At 40.9% G+C, this 21,970-nt stretch overlaps 1 protein-coding gene across 11 annotated transcripts in view; it reads left to right on the top strand.

The window, feature by feature from the left end:
- PCGF2 (polycomb group ring finger 2) overlaps positions 1 to 21,970 on the top strand; it is a 67,487-nt gene that overhangs the window by 27,692 nt on the left and 17,825 nt on the right. For 6 of the 11 annotated variants that reach the window (XM_042474806.1, XM_042474805.1, XM_042474810.1 and 3 more), the window contains exons 2-4: positions 7,800 to 7,942; positions 10,101 to 10,197; positions 21,398 to 21,453. In XM_042474806.1, coding sequence (XP_042330740.1) covers positions 7,800 to 7,942; positions 10,101 to 10,197; positions 21,398 to 21,453 — 296 coding nt within the window. Of the gene's footprint in view, positions 1 to 368; positions 643 to 1,802; positions 2,035 to 2,409; positions 2,527 to 4,173; positions 4,399 to 5,087; positions 7,101 to 7,799; positions 7,943 to 10,100; positions 10,198 to 21,397; positions 21,454 to 21,970 lie in introns of those variants that run through there. The other 5 variants (XM_042474812.1, XM_042474807.1, XM_042474808.1 and 2 more) reach the window with 5 other exon arrangements.

Raw genomic sequence — 21,970 nt, 5'->3', positions numbered from 1 at the left:
ACAATGTGCAAATGCCAAGGCAGTGCATCCTTTATTTTATCCACTTTCCCTCCTCATCTATCTCCCTCTCTCCCCCCTTCACTTTCACTTTTCCCCCTTTTCCATTTCCACCTTGGCTAGTTGCAATAATAATCTGGCTTCTTGCCAAGTAGAGGAATTACTATAGCAACAGGAAAGCTGCCTGATCCATCCAGGAGGGGTTGTGAGGCTGCTAATGTCTCCTATTGTATGTATGTGTGTGTGTGTTTCTGTGTGTGTGTGTGTGTATATATATATACAGTACACACACACACTCTCAAATATAGTGTAGAAGGAAAAGAGAGGCAGAAAGAGAAAGGTGTGGAGGTGGAAAATACAGTTTTAAACCCAGAATTGCAAGGATTTCCCACCTCCCTTTGCACCCATTCTACATGCGATTGTATTGAATGAGAGAGTGAGATGTGGCGGAGAGGAAAGGAAAGGAACACCTTTTTCCCACCTCCTTTCACCTTGGAGACAACCAAAAACCCTGAAGTGTCTCAGTGAGCCATGCCTTCCTTTTCTGTCTTTGTTTTCTTCTGAGAACAGGCTTTCAGAAATGTCTCCAAGCCCTCCTGATTTTTTATATTTTAGAAAACCTTTTTATTCATGAACATAATACCGGTAGTTATCATGCATCATTCATCCATATATCATTTATAGAAAAGTTTCACTATTTGAATGCAAATCCATATCCCTCATCCCTTTTTATTTTATTCATTGTTGGGTTTACTCCTTACATCTCTTAATTATTTTGGTAAATTGTACCGCCTTATTTACTATTAATAAATCATTATTTATTTTTAGCTAATCTATGTTCTGCTTCTTCTGTTTGTTAGAAGTCATTATTCGTTATTCTACATCGTCTCAACCAAAAAGGTTCTCTAATGTGTTACACAGCTGTAGGACATTTCATAATTTGTGATTCATGGTTTCTACTTCTCTTAATTTTTTGGTAAATCATACTGCCTTATGATTTAGTATTAATAAATCATTTTTCTATATCAACTTGTATACTTTCTATATAAATATATGTCTGAAAGTGCACCTTGCACTTTGTACCTCCTTTCGCCTTTGCTTTGTTACAATTATTGTTTTATTCTCCTTTAATTTAGTACATCAGATAGACAATAACTGCAGTGTCACCCCTCTTTTCTTTCCAAAATCTTAACATATTGCTCTGTTTTTCTTTGTATTTCTTCAGTGATTTTTCTTTTATCAGTTTTGTCAACTTGTCTGTTTCCACCATGTTGAACATTCCTGTAGCCAGCTGTTAATTGTTGGGGTCCCCCCCCCTGCTTTTTTTGATCCAGGAAAGTGCAAGAGAAGTATAAGATGTAGCTTGTCTCCATTACACGTGTGTAAAATTGGCGCTTCATAATGCCACATGGAATTTCTTAGTGGGTAGGGGTCACTCATGGGACTGATATATTAAGGCACCTGGTTGCTACAGAAATGTTACGGGTACAGGGAGATCTCACTCTCAGGCTTTCAGTTTGAACTTTGGGTTGACATGTTTCTCATAGGGTCTTCTCCCCCCCCCCCCTTTGCCAGTAATATATATCTGGGGCAATGGTTTGAGAAGCAGACGATTGTGCTGGCTGAATTTGAACATACCCGCCTTTGAAGTTTGAAAGCTTTCCTGAAGCATTTTAGAAAGGAAACATGGCAAAGTGGTTGGTTTTTCCAAATGCATGCACAATGAAAAATGAGGATGAGTTACTGAGACTAAGGGGGTGGGGAACAACATAACAAGCAATTTTAGGAGTTTAAAAAAAGATCTGTGTTGGTCTGAATCCAGACAGTCTCACGCTGATTGCTGTGGCTGCTGTAGAGGCGTACCAAATGGCTGCTTGAGACAGCATCTTTTGGAGGGTGGTGTTCAGCCGCCAACTGTGTGTGGTTGAGGGATCCGAATGCAGCACACAGCCCAGAGATGTGCCCATGCTCTCCTCCTGCAGCGCTGCAGAGTGTGCCAGAGAGAGCGGGAACCTCTTTGTCCTGACGGATGCAGAGGTAGGCTTGAAAATGTGTGTGTATGCAAGATCTGGTGAAAATGTGGAAAGAGGTGTATGTATAAATCTGTGTGTATTAAGCAACATTTTCTGTGGCACTGGGCTTCAGTGCTGTGCATGGCAGTTTGTTCCTCCCCAACCATGACAAGTAGAAATTAAATTATGTAAAGCAGACAGTAATATGTAAATATGTGTTTTATTTACATGTCAGAGAGAATTCAGCTTTTCTTGGTCCAGAATTTTATACATACTTGAGTGCACCATATGTTGAATTATTATATATTTTCTGTGCAGGCAGGACATTAGTTCTTCCAAAATAATCACGAGAATAAGAGCTGTGGCTCTGATCTCCCACACAGCCTGAGGAACAGCAGGGAGGGAGTATCTATTTGCAGATACACAGTGGTTGCTGGTTTCTACTGACAATGTGTGCGCCTGGGGGTAATCCTTGCGAGTACCTGTGTTACTCATGATGCAGTCACTTGCCTCTAATGTAAGTGTCTCTGTTTTCTTCCTCTGGGAAAACATTGTCTCTGTTTTGCTTTTTAGGGAGATGTTGGGTCTTTTGCAGTCAGATATTTGCAAAGTTAGAAGGTGAACTGAGTATCAGAGCTAGTAAGCGCATAGATACGGATGCAAAACTCTACTGCCCAGGTTCCCTTTCAAGTATGAATGAGCCAATGTGGCTCTCTAATATTTTCTTTTGCTTATAACTCCCACCAACAATAGCCAATACAGTCAGTGGTGAGGGATCATGGGAGCTGCAGTTCAGAATTGTCTGCAGTATCCTGCCTTAAAGCATTAGGAAATTTGTGGTCTCCCAGGTGTCACAGAATGGCATCTTTCATTGGCCCTAGCCAACATAGCTAATAGTGAAGACTTATGCAAGTTGTGGTCTAACAACATTTAAAGGGCCACACCCTCCCCACACCTGCCTCTCCACATAGTTAAGATTGTTGAATGGGTTCAAGATGCAGCTGTTCTAAAGTTCAGGTTTTCTCAAGTGCTACGATGTGGTGGATCAGGAATTATCTTTCACAATGTGCCATATTCGTCCCTTTTTACTTGCATTGTTTCCTGGGAACTCACCACAGAATGGCAGCCGTGGACTACCCCTGGTACACAGATCATCACTTTGAGTGGCACTGTCTACAGTTGGTACATTCAGCTCTGTTGCTTTCCTAAAAAAATAAGAGAATGGTAATGATTTTTTTAAGTCATTCATTGTCAGGTTAAGGTACAACAGTGGAGAAAGGCCTTTAGAAGTGGAGATGGCTCAGCCTGAGAAATACCCTTGGAGTCAAAATGGGGGCTGTATTATAAACATCTTGTGTTCTGCTGTAGAATGATGGAGGGGATTGGCTGCTTCCAGGCACCTGAGGCGCAACACTTATGTGCAGTAACTTGTTTCAGTATGTGGAGCATAAGTATCAGGGCAAGCTGTAGAAGATTATTTTTAAATCCATATTTAAAGGGCCAGTATGTCAGCATCATGTGCTAATACTTTTTCTAGACTATTACAACTACTAACGTCAGTGATGGGGGTCTGCATGTTTTCTGTGCTTCTGCATGGAAAGTGGAGGAGAAGTTAAACTAGGCATGTTGTGGAGAAGTGTTTTGTGTAGCTTTTCCCCCCTGAGATGCTACTTTTTCAGAGTATGGAAGAGTTCATCTTTGGAACTACACTCAGTATCCTCAGTCTAGTCTTTAAAAAGAACCTTTCAAAGCTCTGGATTTTTATTTTCAGGGAGGTGTGCATATGCATAAGAAAAAAAAGAGTGAGAGGAAGAATCTGAACATCGAACAGTCTTTAAAAACTAATGTTGTTTCTTTCCTGACTATTCCTTTTTGTAGGCAGATTCCCCAGAGTTGTAATCCTAGACCCATTAAACTCTATAATGTTTAATTTTGAGTAGATATATAGGGTTGCATCCATCTTCCTTTCTTTCTTCCTTTTCAACCACTTTTTAAAAAGCAACGACTAGCCTTAAAAAAAAAAATCCTTAACATGGCACCTGCCAGACTGTTCCATAAAACATAGTTGACAAAATCAGGGTGTGTGCGCGTGATGTGGTCTGTCTTATTTTTTCTTACTACAGCACACCAAAACCAGACATGATACAAAGCCAGAGTGTGCCTTTCTTGCTTTGCAACTTCTAATTCGATATGTCTGGAGATTGTGCTTCTCCTTCCCTAGTGAGGGATGAAAAGGATCTTCTGGGCATTTCTCTCTCTTTCTCTTGCTCTGTAGGCTTCTCCTGTGGCTCTCTATTGTTCTTTGCTGAATTTGATTGCATTTCTGAAATGCAAACACAAAAACAAACTTTCAGACTCATGTTGGGGAACCAAAGCAAAACAAGTCCTGGTAATTTTTTTTAATCTAATGCCCCTCTCCATCAGAAGCAGTTTCCCCATTTTATTTCCCACCCCTTCAGAGAACTGTTTATAGTACTGTATCTTCACAGAGAATTCTGGGGCAGAAAAGAAGTAGACAAGGAGTATCTGACCCTGCTCAGTTCTCTGCATGTGTCCATACACCATATCACCTTAGTGCAGTGTTTCTCAAATAGTGGGGCGGGCCCCCCAGGGGGGGGCGCGAGGCTCCGTAAAGGGGGCCGCGAGGCTCTGTTATGCAGAGGTGTACTTATAACAATTTTATAGACATATGATACTATTTATAGTTGCACGGGGGGCGCGAAATGTTTTCTTCTTCCTAGGGGGGGCATGACAGAAAATAATTGAGAAGCACTGCCTTAGTGGTATCTGCTTGGGCAGAGAGCAATTTATGGAGTTTAAATTAAGAATAGGACACTTTTCACACCACACAACTATAGCACTGTGAGTCCACTTTAACTGCCAGGGCTACATCCTATGCAATCTGGGGGTTTATGGTCAGGGGAGACACTAGATCTGTCTGGTTGAGAATTCTAAATACTGTATTTCTCTCCTAAACCAAAAATCCCAGGATTCCATCAGAATGTTGTCATGGTCGTTAAAGCAGAATCATAGTGCTATAGTTGTTTACCGTGAAGAGGCCATAGATTTTCCTTTTCCTTCTGCCTAGTGTATGGAAGAAACCAAGCAGAGCAGAATGATTTGAGGCCAGAGATAGAGGCCTTTGGATTTTGAATTTGAAATCCATGCTCAAAGTTGTTAATATAAAAGATGTCTGTGTGTAACCATACAAGCATGTGTATGTGAGAGAGCTGTTTACAGAGAGATGTCTGTATTGTTGTTGTTGTTCTTTTCCTTCAGTACCATTTTATCAAGTAAAGTGCATAAAAGCAGAATGTGTTGTACAGAAGGAGTGGGTCTAAGGGCATACAGTGATAGTGTGTATATACTATTCATGGATGTACTGAGGAATGTGAAAGTATACAAATGGGACAGTGTTGTGCAGGTAGCAGACTGTGGAGAATATGGATTCTGCACAGTTTAGTATGTTAATATTCTACAGTATGGAAAGTTCAGACATTTGTATGTTCACACACATATGTTAAATCTGTTCAGAATCAGAATATTTGTGTGTTCAGCAGATGACTTGAAGGTGTATTTGTGCAATGCAGATTGTGTAATCGGGTGCTGTCCTTGGATACGTACATCATGGCCACAGTTCAATGACCATGCACATGGAAGTTCAGATACATCTAAAAAGTCTGGTTGAACTTTCAGTAGCTTGGTATGTTAGGTTTTGCAGACATGTAAGAGCAGTAATTGTCAAGCAGGTAGTGTGCTGGTACTAACATACCATGAAAGGACTGCTAACGTGCAGTGCAGTGAAAAATAAATAAGGATATATTTAAAGGCTTTTGGGAGATTCCCTGTGTGGCTCGGTGACTCCTTCCAAGTCAACCTCTCCACTGTGGGAAGATCATTTTGTCCTGGCCTCTGCCTGAAGTGTGGATAGATTTCCCATCTTATGAAGAGGTTGCCCATCATGTCTGTGAATGAATCATTACCCTGGACTTGCTGTGTCCAGTCAGAATGCATGACTGGAATTTCTGAACAGTGCTTCAAACAGAAACAGAGGAGCAGTCTCCTTTGAGGCAGAGCTTGAGAAATGTAGGGCTTGGGAAAGGTACTTTTTGGGGAAACACAGTGCCTAGACCAGGCTTAATGGCCAAAAGGGCTTGCTTTGCTATTTCATATTTTAAAAACCAGTCCCTTTCACCTATAAAATAGAAGTGAAGCCCCAAGTTTATTTCAGATCAGAAAAGTTCTTCAGTTAATCTGAGACACATGGTGTATCCTAGAAAAAGCTTATCGTCCAAGCATCCTGATTTTAAGGAGGCAGTATTTGTTTCTTCCACCCTAAATCTTTTTCTCTGCTTTTGCTCATGGCGGATAAGGTCCAGTATAGATGTATATTTAATTCAAGGCTTTATAGATAGTAATATAAGGCAAACAAAGAAATGGGCAACATTTATTATTTTTAAGTAAATAATTGATAAAACATTTTCCTCAGTCGAAAGCACACCAAAGCAGCATGCAGATTAGTGTGGCATAGATGTTTGAGTGTTGGACTGAGACTCTGGACACCAGGGTTTGATTCCCCACTTGGCCATGAAACCCACTGGGTGACCTAGGCTCAGTCACACCCTCTCAGCCTCAGGAGAGAACAATGGCAAACTTCCTATGACCGAATCTTGGCAAGATAGTCCCGTGATAAGTTTGCCTTAGGGTTGCTATAAGTCAGCTTGAATGAACACAACAATAACAATTATATGCTGCTCTCTGACAAGTGTTAGGAACTGTACAGAAAGTTGAAAGGAAAAGGATATGGGGAAAGTGCAGCCTGTGAGCCACATTATCCCTCTCTGAGATGTCTGTGGCAATTGCCTAGGCTTCCTCCAGACTCCAACCCGCTCTCCATTTTATTTCTTTCAATGTTTTGTTTTGTTTTGTTTTTTTGCTCCAAAAAAAGGTGCAGCTTGCTGCTCATGGAACAGCAGTTTTCCCTTATTCACACCCATTGACTCTTTTCCCAACACCCAATAAAAGTGTACTGAAAACATGAAGTTGCAATTAGAAGTGATCTCTGGTTTTGCGTTTAGCGGATGCCACTTGGTAAGAAGCCAAAATTGTTCCCTTCTGCTACTGCCCATCTCTGCTCTTAAACTATCACATAGGCAAAAGAGAAAGTATTCTGTTCTTAAGATTTATTTGTTATACAGTATTTATATCTTGCCTTGCCTGCAAGAAGATCAGAGTGCCTGGTTTTCCCCCCCTGTCTGCAAAGCAGGTTAGATTTTGAGATAGTACTGGCTCAAGGTCATCCACTGAATTTAAGGAGAAGGGATTTGAACCCAGGTCACACCCTTGATCACTAGCCACTATGCCACAGTGAGTTTTATGAGTTTAAAATTTGTAGGTAGCTATAATGAATTTTGTGTCATCTTCTAGCTTAACACTGCCTACAATACGTTAGACCAATGTTTCTCAACCTATAGTTCTCCAGAGGTTTCAGCTAGCACAGGTAATGGCCAGAGATTCTTGAATTAGGAACAAATGATGAAGGGAGCACTGGTATTGTTTGTTAATTTCAAACACTGAAAGCAAGATATACAGACCCAAAGGTAATCTTAATACATGGAGTTTGTTGTTGTGGTCCAAACCTATACACATCTGAATTACCATCTGTATCACCCCTGCACTGCAACTTGCTGTGCAGCTCTGATTTGAAAAGCATGGCTTCAGCATTCATATTTTCTTACACTGCTTTATTTACTCTGGTTCTTCTTTTTCCCCCTTTCCTTTCCATTCTAGGAAGAACCCACTGAGCTCCTCGGGATCCAAAATGCACAGGACCACCAGGATAAAAATCACAGAGCTCAACCCACACTTGATGTGCGCCCTGTGTGGAGGCTACTTCATAGATGCCACAACCATTGTGGAATGCTTACACTCTTGTAAGTTCAAAACCAAATCTGGAAACTCTGGGGACTTAATTAGGAACCTGTCTTACTCTCCACACTCATTTCAGTGTTAGAGTCAGCTGTAGTATACACAGAATAATCTTAACACCTGTTGAGATCAGATTTGGGGGGAAATAATTTGTGGACTACAAATCCAAGAAATCCCTGCAGTATTCTGGCAGGAATATTCTCAGTGCAGTGTTTGAAGGTTGTATTTGCTTTACTACTGAGAAAGAGGCACATAATCAAGAGATAAGGTGCAGACATACTTGAGACACGACAGCTCTCATATTAGCAGTTGAGAATTTCTTCCCATTAATCACCAAGAGATGGGGATGAGTAGTGAGCTGGTGAAATACTCTGCATAATTTTAGAGATGATGGTGTCTTTACTGGGTGAGCCACAATCTGTGAACTCTTTCTCACCATTACCTCTTAACACAGCATGCAGGTGACATGAATGTAAGATCATGTCCCTCCCCAACACACTTTTTGTAACCTTTTGCTTGACAAAGAGACCTGAAAGTCTTGAAAGCTTGCAATCACTTTGGTATTTGGGGGGTTAGCCTAACAGGGTATCGCTGCAATATGCTTTTTGGAATTTGTCTTCTGGTCAACGCAGTTACCCCTAGATTTTCAGGTCTTTATTGTTGCTAAAATGTTTGGCACAGAGTTCAGGCATTAAAAACACGTAGAGTGTCTGGAGAACTCTCAAACAGCAAAGAGAAGTATGTAGAAAAGCATGCAGTTTCTAGCTGGTAGAAGCGTAGGGCCCCAAACTTAAAACAACAGAAGTGAACATCCTTAAGATGTGGGATTAGTTGCAACATAGTCACCTCAGATAGTACAATGTGCTCATTCACATCTGCCTCATGGCATTTTAGGCAGTGGTATAGCTGTTAGTTTGGTAGTACATGTAATTAAATAGTCCTAATAGCTATGCCACCCTCATTAAAGTCCAAAAAGATGTTCTATCAATTCTGTTTATCTCTCTGTGTGTGTGCGCGTGTGTGTGTGCTTATTGTAAAACTAGAAATACAGACAAGCAGTTCAGATAAAAAATAAACAGTACACAATAGGGTACAATAAATATCAATGTGTATAGACTATATCACATACTCATATATAGAAAACAAAATATCATCTGAAATTAGCATTTGCTTTCTCCAAGTGTATTGTTCCCAATCTTTCCATGCATTGTGGGAGCTTTTCTACCAATTCTAATCCCTACTAGGAATAGGTTGTTTGTAGGCGTAATGGATGTTAATAGCTAATTCAAGACCAGGCCATTTCAAATAGTTTGCATAACAACAGGGATAATTCATAACAGAAAGAGAAGAGTATTGTGGCACTTTTAAAATAAATTTATTTCAGCATAAACTTTTGTGGACTTAGTCCACTTTTTAGATGGATCTGTAATATGCCTCAGCACTCTTTCCTTCCTTGTATACTGATTACCACGGCTATTTCTCTGAAAATTGTCTCACAACCATCCATTGTTGTTGGGAAAACATTTCCTTACCCCTACCCCAGGGTACTGTGAAGACTGCAGCTAAAATGAGAGGAGAACTAGGGATGGCTTGTAGGGCTTGCAGATGATGTGATAATCTGTATAAATCAAAAAGTGAAATTGAGAAAGTCCCATTTTAACCCTGGTTCACTATACCACTGATCTCAGTTACAAAATACAAATTGCCTATCTCCAAATGGTTAAAATAATTGTAAACCAATTAAATGTTGGGCAGTTTGCTTCTTTGTCATGGAACCTTGCAATTTATGACTTGAGTGAATAGAAGGCTTTATGGTCCCCTTCACTATAGTTTTGTATCTTATATGCAGAGCAAAAGAAACTAATACAATAAATGATATTATTTTAGTTTAACCTTTAATGGTTCTTACTTCCTTTCCTTTACAACTTTCCCTAGAGTATTTGCTACAGTTTGGGAGTCCTTCTGGGCCTTAAAATTTAGGGGATGTTCCACAACCAATGAATTCCCGAGCAGTCACTATGCATTTAATTAAAAAAAGTTGAGTTCCCTGAATAGCTTTTCATGAGGTGATTGCACAGTTGGCCCAAGACATTTTGCTGTCAGAGGTAGGGCAACACCAGCCAACTGTCATTTCTCATCTCTATTCTTTTGTTTCCTTCTTAGTCTGTAAAACCTGCATTGTCCGCTACCTGGAAACCAACAAATACTGCCCAATGTGTGATGTTCAAGTGCACAAAACACGGCCTCTCCTCAGTATCAGGTATTTAATATTTATTTATACTTTAGCCATTGATACCTTTATCTGCCTAGAATAGATTCAGATGGGTAGGAGTTGCAGGCAAATCACTTAGAATCCTGTTATATGGCATCTGCAACTTTTTGGGTCATGTGAAATATTTACAAACAGGTCTGTCCAATGCTGTCATCCCTCCACTTTTCTGTGCTTCTGAGCTTCCTCTGTCAGCTCACTCACAAGGCCAGAGTGTGTTTATTTCTTACATTTCTACCTCATGTTTCCTCTAAATAAAGCAGCATATATGCTCCTTGTTCCTATTTTTATCCTCACAACAAACCTATGGGATAAGCTAGGATAAGCTAGATAGCCATAAACTGTAAAGGTGATGACTATATTTGACAAAATTTTTAATGTATAACGACAATTGTTGTTCGTTTGTTTAGAAATTCTATACCAGATATGAGATACCTGCATTTTAGATATAATTTACATGTATTTTTATATTGTTATATTGTTATATGTACTGTATTGCTATATTGTTGTGCTGTGCAATGACCTTTGGTCAAAAGCAATAAAATTTGATTTGATTTGAAGAAATAGCAACTCTGACAAACTCAGCAGTGAGATTTATGAATGAGTGGGGATGTCATAGAATCTTAGAGCTGGAAACAGTGGTGTCGCCACTTGGGGTGTCACCTGGTTTATGATGTGAGGCTTCTGGAAATGGGGCCAAAAGGACACACCTCACAAGCTAGCTGCTGCAGCGCCATTCTGCTCATGAGTGTGACGCAGCAGGAGGCACACTCAACCCTCTCAGAAGGCAGGCGCCACCCCTCCGCAGGCCTTTGGAGTCTCACAGGGCGACTCAGAAGCCCCACCTCCAGATGCAACTGCCATGTGGGACTTGGAGGCCTGGGGGAGTTGGATTCTGAGAAGGTCAAGCACGCCCCCCACCTCGCTGTGCCGTTCTACTCATGCCATCCCCCGAAGGCCTTCTGAGTCCTGCGTGGTGGTTGCCATGTGAGACTTGGAAGGCAGCTGCCCCTGCAAGGGTGTACCACCTCACCAGGTGTCACCTTCCCCTAGAGTGTCACCTGGTGCGGTCCATGCTCCCTGGATAGTGATGCCACTGGTTGGAAGACACCACAAGGGGCATTCAGTCCAACCCCCTGCATTCAAGAAGACATGGTCAAAGGACTCCTGACAGATGGCTATCCAGCCTCTGTTTAAAAACCTCCAAAGAAGGAGACTCCACCACACCCTGAGGCAGCATATTCCACTGCCAAACAGCTTTTACCACCAGGAAGTTCTTCCAATTGTTTAGGTGGTATCTCTTTTCTGCAATTTGAATCCATTGTTTCACAGTGTCTGGAGCAGCAGAAAACAAGTGTGTTCCTATTTAAAACCAGTGGCTATTTCACACTTTATAGTGCTATGGTACTATTTAAGTGCTTGGTTACAACCTATGGAATCCTGGGGTTTCTAATTTGGAGAGGCACTACTGTACTGCTGATAGGGAATTCTAAATACCTCCAGACCCTCAAATTAAAATCCCAGAATGCTGTAAAATGGAACTATGTCAATTAAAGTAGAATCAAAGTGCTAAAATTGTGTAGTATGAAAAGGCCCCAAGTCTCTCCTCTCCAGTGGTTTGACTATTACGCTACACTGGCTGTCTGCCCACCCCCCACCCTCCTATGTCTTGCAGAAAAAAATAATGCCCTTTTCCCTTAGCATTCTCTTTTCAATATGATGCTCTCCAGCTGGGAATGGTGGTGATACTCATGCCCTGTTGCTTGTCTCCAGGACTCATCATTCAATAATGAGCATAGCTCGATTTTATTCCCATTCCACATAGCCAATGACAAATGCCATCTCTGTTCCATTTATGGTTGCAGTCTATCTAACCAAGAGGTGAGGTGAACATTACTACAACCTAAAGCTTATAATCTTTCCAACTGCCCTGTCTCTAAAAGGGGCTTAACATAAGCCTGCCTGGGATCCGTGCCCTCTGACCTGAAATTCCCCCCCCCCAAGTGAGTGATTGCTGGCTGCGATCCCTGAGAAGTGATTTACAGGCATTTGGCACTGGTTCACAAGACAGGGTGTTATAGCCTGCTAACTAGGAGACAGAGCTTTGATTACATTTGTCTTGGGTGAAACCCATTTGGAGTGAGCCGAGAAGGAAGGTAGAGTACTGATGGCTGTCAATATGGCAGGAGATGATCAATAAAGAATACTAGTATACTTAAGTATACTAAGGCTGGATTTCCTTTCTCATGGAGAAAAAGACAGACATGAGAAAATGCAAGCCCAAGAAACTTAATTCTTTGATCTGGATCACTTCCACGCACCACAACCCTGAAGCTACAATTTTTGAGAAAATCTTGACACCCCAGTTCTTGCCTTCATCTTCCTGCCTCCCCTCCCCTTTGTGGATCTACTGGAATGGGGTTCACTCCCCCCATCTTTTGGATTATAGTTTTTAAAGGTTTTGAAATTGTTTACTTTTATGTGATAGCTTATTTAATCGATTGTTAATATTATATAGTTTTTAGCTGTGCTGTGGTTTTATTCATGTTGTTATAATATAGTTTTTAGCTGTGCTTTGGATTAATTTATCATCTTTGGAGGTCTTTAAACAGAGGCTGGATGGTCATCTGTCAGGGGTGCTCAGATTGTGAGTTCCTGCATGGCAGGGGGTTGGACTGGATAGCCCTTGTGCTTTCTTCCAACTCTATGATTCTATGTTGTAAGCCTTCTGTCTTCCACTGGGAGAGGGGCAGGATAGAAATAAAATACTAAAATAAAATAATCTCTGAGTCTACAGGGATTGACATGGTGCCAGGGGCACTTTTGTTCTTCAGAGGTTCTGTCAAAGACCAATGCACAATTTCAGTGAGCCTTCTCTTGGATGAAAATAAGACATCTCCCCCACCCCACTCTTTATCAGACTAACATATTCAGTCAGTGGACTGCCATGTTGTGGAGTCCTCTCCATACCCCTTCACTTGCTGCAGTATGATCCATACCCTTCCCTTCAGGAGAGAAGACTCCAGGTCTGTTATCTTATTTGCATATTTTAAAATTTGTGCAAATCATTCAGGTGTCGGTGTCGGTACTGGCACTGGCACAACGCGGGTCTTTCTATCGCAGTTGGCTGCTCTCCAATAATACAGTAAAACGGCAGTGCTAATTAAAGGGCTCTCTATGAATGATCACCCAGACAGACTCCTTAAAACAGTCTTTGGACCACAGACAAGCAACCCTTTTGAAGAAACTACAAGAACTATTTAACCTGAGTTCTACTGTGGTTTACGGTGTATTGATCTGTTTGCCTTGGTACTTTTGCATTAACCTTTTGCCAGAGGCATGCTGAGGGCTTTGTATTTTCTTCACTAAGCCATCAGGTTTCCACGCCAGTTTAAATTGCACCCTGCGGCAAGGAAATCCAAATTCAAAAGTCAAAATGCTTTGATTAAAATTAAGAATACTGTATTGACAAATTTCCACAAATTTTCCATGGTTTATTAGTGGTTTTGCAAGTCTTGAGGATTATGCAGAGTACGGAAAGTATACTCCCAATCCAAGATTTTCCCAAATCTCAGCTTCTAACATTTATCCAGACAATCCTCAAGTGTATTCAGGTTTATCGCTGCTGTCATAACATCTTGAAATGTGTAGGGATTACCTAAAAATTGAAATAAGATGTCAAATTAGGACCATATTACAGTTCTTGACTCCTTTTGCCCTCATGGGTCTGCTTTTTTGCAGAGAACCTTCTTTTTTTACAGGCACAACACTGAAACAAACCCAGAAATATTGTCTTCATTGGCTCTGAAGCCATAATCTTGCTACCTCCCTATTTGTCTGGATTTCGGGGGAAGCCTGGCGCACCTTAATGAACTCTACAGATGGTTGGCATAGAAACCAAGAAGGCGGCCTGCCGCAGATGCAACTCTTTGGTGTATTTTTAGCTCCTGCTCTGTGTAAATTAATTTCTCTAGTAACACTTGGGTTTCTCCGCAAAATATTTACAAGCCTTGCTCCCACTGGTCTAGCCTCAGTGGTCCCCAAACATCCGTGCATCCAGACTCAAACACCCACCAATATGAAGAAGTGAGACAGGGAGAGAAAATCAACACAAAGGATAAAAATGCAGAAAAATATCACTGGGATTCTTAAAAAGCCATCTCTGATTTATTTTACTTGCACGTACGAAAGACAGAAATGCAATTTTAAATGTGCAAGTAGCAGTTAAAAGAACAGGGTTTGGTGGGTATGCAGTAAAATTGCATTTGCATCTTTCTGTGACGGTGGGGTTTGTGTGTTAATACCTTGCAAGCAGAGAAACGATATATCTATCTGAATCTAATTTTTAATTCTCCATTTGTTATACAGTATACAGTACACTTACACAGATGTGGAAATGGGTTGTTTTTTTAAAGAAGGAAATTAACCCAGTGGTACACAAACATTTTACTCTTGAGAGCCCTTTTACATGCAGACATCGCCCCTCTCCGATGTAGTATACGAATAAAAATATTTTGTTTATTTAGGGTGCATATTTTCATTTGCACATTCATGTATATAACATTTTAAAAGGAAATAGCATCATTCAAATTAGAACAGTTTAACTTAAGTAAATCCAATATTTAACCCAACGCATGTGTAAATTTTACACATAAAAGATTTGGGAAGAGGGAGAGGAATCAGGGCCTCCAGGTCTTACGCTGCCTTGAGCAACTCTCACCCTGCCATATACATTTTGTGGACCACAGAATTAACCTTTCTCCCCATGTAATGGAAGTGTATTTCATCAGATTTTAAAAATCAAAAGCATAACTGTGGTGGTCATGGGGAAAAACACCCTTTTTGTTTTCAACTGTGCCTGTGATCGTGTGGCTGGAAACCTGTTTATTTGTTCTGATGTCTGTCTTTGCCTACCTCCTTCACTATCCTCAGTTTTCAAGAGTATACAGGTATTTATTTGGCTGTTCAAAACACCACATGCTTACCTCTGTCCTGACAGGTATTAATGACATTTTATTTTTATTTGCAATAGAAACTACCAAGGTACCAAATTTCACAAGAATCTAGATTGCCTTTGTCTGCAAGCTTTGCTTTGCTGGAGTATCTAGGGGCAAAAGTGTAGGTGGCAGTGTTTTTGTGGAACCAGGACACACAAGGTCAGAGCAGGGTCATTCCCTTGATTTGCAGCAGGGACAATGACATCTCCCTCCTCCCTATGTCATTCCCTTCCACCCCCCATTCCCTCACAGTAGGAAGGCTGAAAGGATGGATTTGTATTTTTATGAGCTATCCTTGTGGGAATGCAACATTTTGGGGAGCAATTTGATTGTTAAGGTCTCTTTTACGGTACAAAATTATAGTAGTGTGATAATTCTTCTGTTGCCATGGCTCAGTCCTACACAATCTTGGCCTTTGTAGTATGGGAAGCCTGTAAGAGCTCTCTGGCAGAGAATTCTAAATACACTCATCCCTCCCATATTTGCGGCTTTGATATTTGCGAATTTGATTATTCACGGATTTGATTAATATGTTATCTCTAGGAATATCTAGGTCCTCCAGTGCAACTGTATGGTCAACTTTAACTAAAAGTTGCACTGAAAGACCTAGAGATTCCTAGAGGGAATACTCTACTAGGCCTTTGTAGCTCCTCCAGCTCAGTTCTATGGTCAGCATCTGTCGGACATTGACCACACAGTTGCACTGGAGGACCTAGAGATTCCTAGAGAGGTGTCCTCTCAAGTAAAAAATATGGTGTTTTTGTTATTTGTGTTTTTTCTATATTCATGGGGGTCTTGTGCCCCTAACACTAGTGAATATGACGGGATAAGTGTACTCACCAAACTACACATTCTAGCATTTCAATGAGATGGAGCCAGGGCAGTTAAAGTGATACCAAAGTACTATAACCATGACGTGTGAAAGAGAACTAAGATGGATTCAGTTTATAAAAAATATGTTTCTGGTGGCAATGAAAGCTGCAAATAGATCAATGTAGTGAGATTTTCCTTGGGACTGTGACTGTAGGAATTATCCTGATGAATGGCTGTACTGTACTTCAGAATTTACTAGCATGCTCCTGATAGATGTGGAGGTAACGCAGGAATGTGGGACTACACACTCTTATGGGGCTGCATCTGAGTCTAGTTGCTATGAAGCAACATCAGGGATAGGACAGTACCTTCATCTGAGTAGCTGGTGGGATGTGTGATGAAATTTAAATTGGGATATATACAGTATTAACTGGGGGAAGGAGAGTGCACTATGTAATGGAAGCAGGGCTTGGAGGATTGAAGTGCCCAGATTTTTGGTTAGTTGGGATAATGAAGTAATCTGTTCCACCCTCAAATATCTCTCTTTCCTTTCACTTAGCTGTAATTCTCATGGTAGGAGTAAAAAGGCTTCTCCCTCACTATATATTATTGCAAGCTATCACTATTTCAGTGCAAAACATTTTGAACTGGTTTATCTTGAATGGGCAATTAAAATCTATCAGCTTGACAAAATACCTGTTCTGGGTGGGATGACAACTGTTAAAGCTGCTTTGTTGATATTATTCAATAGTAGTATTTCCAGTTTTGGACCATGGTTTGGAGATGTGGGCTGTCAAGATGGATCCATGCATTGCAAAATACAAACTTAATTATGTTTGCCCCTGAGGGAAAAAACCTACAGATCCAGTTAGGCAATACATTTGTTAAAACAAGCTAGAATGGTGCAAAGATATGCAAACCTTTGGATTTTCTTTTTCTTTTTAGTTGGTCCTGGCAACTAAAAAAACAAACTAGCAGTTTGAGTGTTGGACTCGGACTCTGGAAACCAGGGTTTGAATCCCTATTTGGCCATGGAAACCCACAGGCTGAACATGGGCAAGTCACACTCTCTCAGCCTCAGAGGAAGGCAAAGGCAACTCCCCTCTGAATAAATCTTGTAAAGAAAACCCTGTGATGGGTTTTCCTTAGGGTCTCCCCAAGTCGGAAATGATTTGAAGGCCCACAACAATAACCAACTGACAAAACCAACATAATATAGTGGTTTGAGTGTTGGACTAGGACCCTGGGAGATGAAGGTTCAAATCTCCACTCAGCTATGGAAACCCACTGGTTGACTTCAGGCAAATCACAGTCTCTTAATTTCAGAAGAAGGCAGTGGCAAATCTCCTTTGTATAAATCTCACTAAGAGAATCCTATGGTAGGGATACCATAAATTAAGAGTCGATAGCATGAACCACCAATCCAGTTGGATTTAATTTAGGCATTGCACTTTAAAAGGCACCACTGTACTGTTGCTCAAGACAAGACTGACTCAAAAATGGAAAGGGCACCATTTCTACTTTTGGAGTCTTTGTGATATAAGGCTAAGTGTAGGTTCAAATGTAGAACTGTAAGCTTATTATAGAGCAGTGAATCCATTAATTGTGTGTGTTGTGGTTGGAGATCAATCTATTGATTAAATTTCCATATGGGTAAAAACTACTCTCTTAAAAGATGATGCATGTTTGTGTTATCACAGGGGTCATCTCAGAAGATGCCTATTTCACCTACTGGTGTGAGATGGTACTTGCCAGCTAAACTTTTTAAAAGGACTTAAGAATAGCATACTTTTTAAAAAGTCAGTTAATCCAAACACCTTTTGGATTGATTAGAAGTGTACTTAATTTACTAATAAAACTGATTATCAATAATGTGTTGCAGCATTACTTCTCAGAAGTAAACTCTACTACATTGAGTGGCTCACTTCCTAGCAAATGTTTCTAGGATTATAGCCTTCATGTCATAAATGTAGGAATTGTTGTAAAAAGCCTGAGCAAAAAATTACCCCTACCCATGGTCATTAAAGGCTACATGAAACAATGAAGATGGTGACATGGGGAGAGATCAGACACTCTAATGGCTCACTTGAGAATGAACAGGGCCCATACATTCCCTACAACCAAAGTGAGGGAATCCAAAGCTTCTAGTCCTATGTGAAGTCGAAGGCTTTCATGGCCGGCATCCATAGTTTTTTGTGGGGGTTTCAGGCTATGTGGCCATGTTCTAGGAGAGACCCTCTCACAGCCACAGGAGTTTAGCGCATACCATGCAGCTGCGGACAAGTCTACATAGGGACCACCAAACAAGAATCAAGGAACACGAGAGAGACTGCAGACTGGGTCAGCCAGAAAAGTCAGCAGTAGCAGAACATGTTACAAACCACCCTGGACATAAAATAGTTTGAAAACACTGAAATTCTGGACCATGCCAACAACTACCATGTCAGGATGCACAGGGAAGCCACTAAAATCCACAAACACCTGGACAATTTCAACAGGAAAGAGGAAACCCTTAAAGGTAAACAAGGTTTGGCTACCAGTCCTGAAAAATAGCAAGATGAAGACTCAGCAAATGCAAATGAGAAATCTCCCAGGGTCAGGGGTTTCCTAGCAGACAATGAGCACTATCAAGTAGACACTAATCCTCCTTTGCATATCCTCCCACCCTGAGGCCTGCCATTAGCAACAGAACAATACACTTGCAAATCACTGCTGCTTTCCCAGGTCACACAGTATATATACTCAACTCCTTTTCAGGCAAGTATTCTCTGAAGATGCCAGCCACAGAGGTTGGCCAAACGTCAGGAAGAAACTCTTCGGGAACATGGCCACATAGCCTGAAAAACCCACAAAAAACTTACAGTCCTAGTTTGCAGTGAAGCACATCTTACAACTTTGCCTGAAGTTAATAAGTTAATAAACTATGGTTTGCACAAACCACAGTTTCCCTAGTGCTGTTTTGGAAGGTAAACCATAATTTGCTGCTTATTGGAAGCAAAAGCTACTAATGTTCTTCTTGCACATCTAGGGGAAGGGAAGGGAGAGGATGTGAGCATGCGGCTCAGCATTGCTCATTATTGATCCCTGTCAAATAATCTGAGAGGACAACATGAGCTGTAGAGCAGAGAGTCACTTTGGTTTATCATTTATTTTAGGGGAGACAATGAACAGAGAGCCAGCAAGGCGCAGTTGGTTGGATTACGACTCTGGAGACCAGGGTTTGATTTCCTGCTTGGCCATGAAACTCACTTGGTAACCTTGGGCAAATCCCATATTCTCAACCTCAGGGAAAGGCAATGGCAAACTTCATCTGAACAAATCTTGCCCAAAAAACCCCATGATAGGTTCTCCTTAGGGTCATCGCCAAGAATCAGAAATGACTGGAAGGCACACAACAACAAGACAGTGAACAGAAGATGGCATTTTGAAGAATGAAGTGGGTTTAGGAGATGTAGACCTGCTGTAGGCAGCAATGGTAGAGTAGAATGCACTGGCCAGGGGTTGGGAAAGTTACTTTTTTTAACCACGGCTCCCAGAATTCCTCATGAAAGAAGAATGCTGAGAGTTCTGGTCCTATCTTTTCTAGGGCTTGGTGGTTGCCCATTTGTTCAGAGCTGATTGTTGAAAATGATACCTTACTTGTTGTCTTTCATATCACCCACCCAATGGTTTGTTAGTACCAGGGTCAGTTGATGGGGAGCTGATTTATCCCTTTAGATCCCTGAGTTTTTCCAGTGTCCAGGGATCCTTTAGTTACAGCAGGTGGCTTTAGACCTCTGTTGAGGAAAGGTGACTCATTGCACTCTGCAACACTTCAGGCGTAATTGTGTGTCCTGGGCACTCTGCTTTGGGACACATTAAGTGGACTATTGACTCAGTCATATATAATGGCCTTTCTTGTAACCTAACTGCCAGTCAAGCAGTCTTTGAACAAGGCTTGTTTTCATTAGCATACCATAAATTATGAAACTAAATCAATATGTATGTGTAATAAACAGCATTACTAAAAGTGGATTGGGGGTGGGTAGGCTTGCCAAATGGTCCTAATATCATGGCCTTGTTGATGCAAAGAAATACTGCTTGACAAAATAATTTTTTAAAACAAGCCTGGGCCTTTCAAATCAGACATTGAATGTTGTTTGACACAGACATAATTGTGTACTTGCTTCCCCCTCTCAATAAATCTACATTTGTTGCATGGTTAAACGGCTTAGAAATAGATTAAGAAAGCAGTAACAGTGCTGAAGCTTATGGAACTTTGCATTTAAAACAAAGTTAGTGCCAAGAAAATCTGAACTCTGTGGCCTCATGGCATTCATTTGTCTTCAACAAATTTCCATTATTCTTTTTTCTGCTGCCTGCATGTGAATCTCACTGGTGGTGAGACATAGTGGTGGTCTAGGTTGCAATTCATTGCCATAAAGAAAAACAAATTGTGGCTAAATTGAAGATTGGGATGGACAACTTTTCACCCTTTGGCTCTAGCCAATATAATACATGGTCAGAAATAATGGAAGTGTAATCTGGCAACATCTGGAGGTTTACCCATCCCCATTGAGGATGAGTCAGATCTTTTGAGAGCTGTTGGAGGTGATCTGAAGTAGTCTTAGAACAAAATAAAGAACATTCTCAAGTTCTGAACAGTGAGTTGGGGTCCAGCTTCTCCTTAGTAAAGAGGAAGAAACCCCTATTTACTGTTTTCCCCCTAATGTCTTGATACTTGCATGTCACAGAGGGATGGAGAGGGGGAGAAAGAGAGCGAGAGCGCGCACACTCATCAGGAAGTCCGGAAAAAGTAACTCTGCCAAGCTCTGGGGTTCTGCAGATGTGCTTACTTACGCATGATCATGGCTATATATATCAGTAAGATCAGGAATGATACACTTCTCTGAATACCAATTGGTGGGGAAGAAAAGAAGAAGAGGCTGTTACCCTCATGTGCTGTATGTGGGCATCCCAGAGGCCTCTAGTTTGTCATTGTGGCAAATTATGTTGGCCTGGCCTGGCCTTTCTTCTGAGCCAACAGTGCGCTTCTTATGTCCAGAGGTACACTCCTTTTTCGTGGAACTGGAAACAGGTTATTAGGCTAAATGTTTAGAATGTCACAGCTCAATTTAAACCACAGAGGGAGTGAGCTCTGTGTTTCGAAATGCAGATCTTTTCTTCCTGCCACAGCTTCCCATATCACCTATTACATTTGCAGAGGTAATTGCCTCAAAGTGTGTATTGATTTCCACCCACACTTCCCCATTTTATCAAGAACAAAATGGTCTTTTTATCTTTGTACTTAATTTCTTTAATGAAGAGATTTAAAAGGCGATTTTTTAAAGTTATTCCCAAATTGACTTTTGCTGATAACAGTGTTTTCTTTTGCATTTCAGATCAGATAAAACCCTACAAGATATAGTATACAAGCTGGTTCCAGGACTATTCAAAGGTATGCATGTGAGTCTGGGAGCAATTCTAAACTCGGTAGTAGGATTTTCTGTGAAGGAAGGAATGTGTTTTTTTACAATGTGGGATCAATGTTGGAGTAAAATTTACTTCCATTTGCTTTAGTGCAGTAAAAAAAAAAAGTAGGTGCCTGATTCTGATGTGATAAATTATCAATAAATGTAATATATGTATACATGTGTTAAATTTATATTTATTTATAATGCAGCATACCCTTCCCATGCCTTGTCAGTCCCACCTCCTTGCACATGGGAAAAAACATGAGAGCTCAAGCCCATATTAGTCAATGGATGGTGAAATAGGTGCATTTGCATTTGGTGTGACTGTGTGCATGCACCACCATTAACTAATATGGGGCAAGGTGATCTGTGGGAGCTCCAAACTGTGTATAAATAATAGAGGATTGATGTTCATGTTTTTGAATAGGAAATTACCTAACAATTAGGTAGTACAGTAGGCCCTTGGTATCCACTGGCATTTGGTTCCAGGACCTCCTGTGG

The sequence above is a fragment of the Sceloporus undulatus genome, chromosome 6 (assembly GCF_019175285.1).
Source record: "Sceloporus undulatus isolate JIND9_A2432 ecotype Alabama chromosome 6, SceUnd_v1.1, whole genome shotgun sequence".
Classification (NCBI taxonomy): domain Eukaryota; kingdom Metazoa; phylum Chordata; class Lepidosauria; order Squamata; family Phrynosomatidae; genus Sceloporus; species Sceloporus undulatus.
The sequence above is the reverse complement of the archived record's forward strand: the minus strand, read 5'-3'. Positions and strand labels throughout refer to the sequence as shown.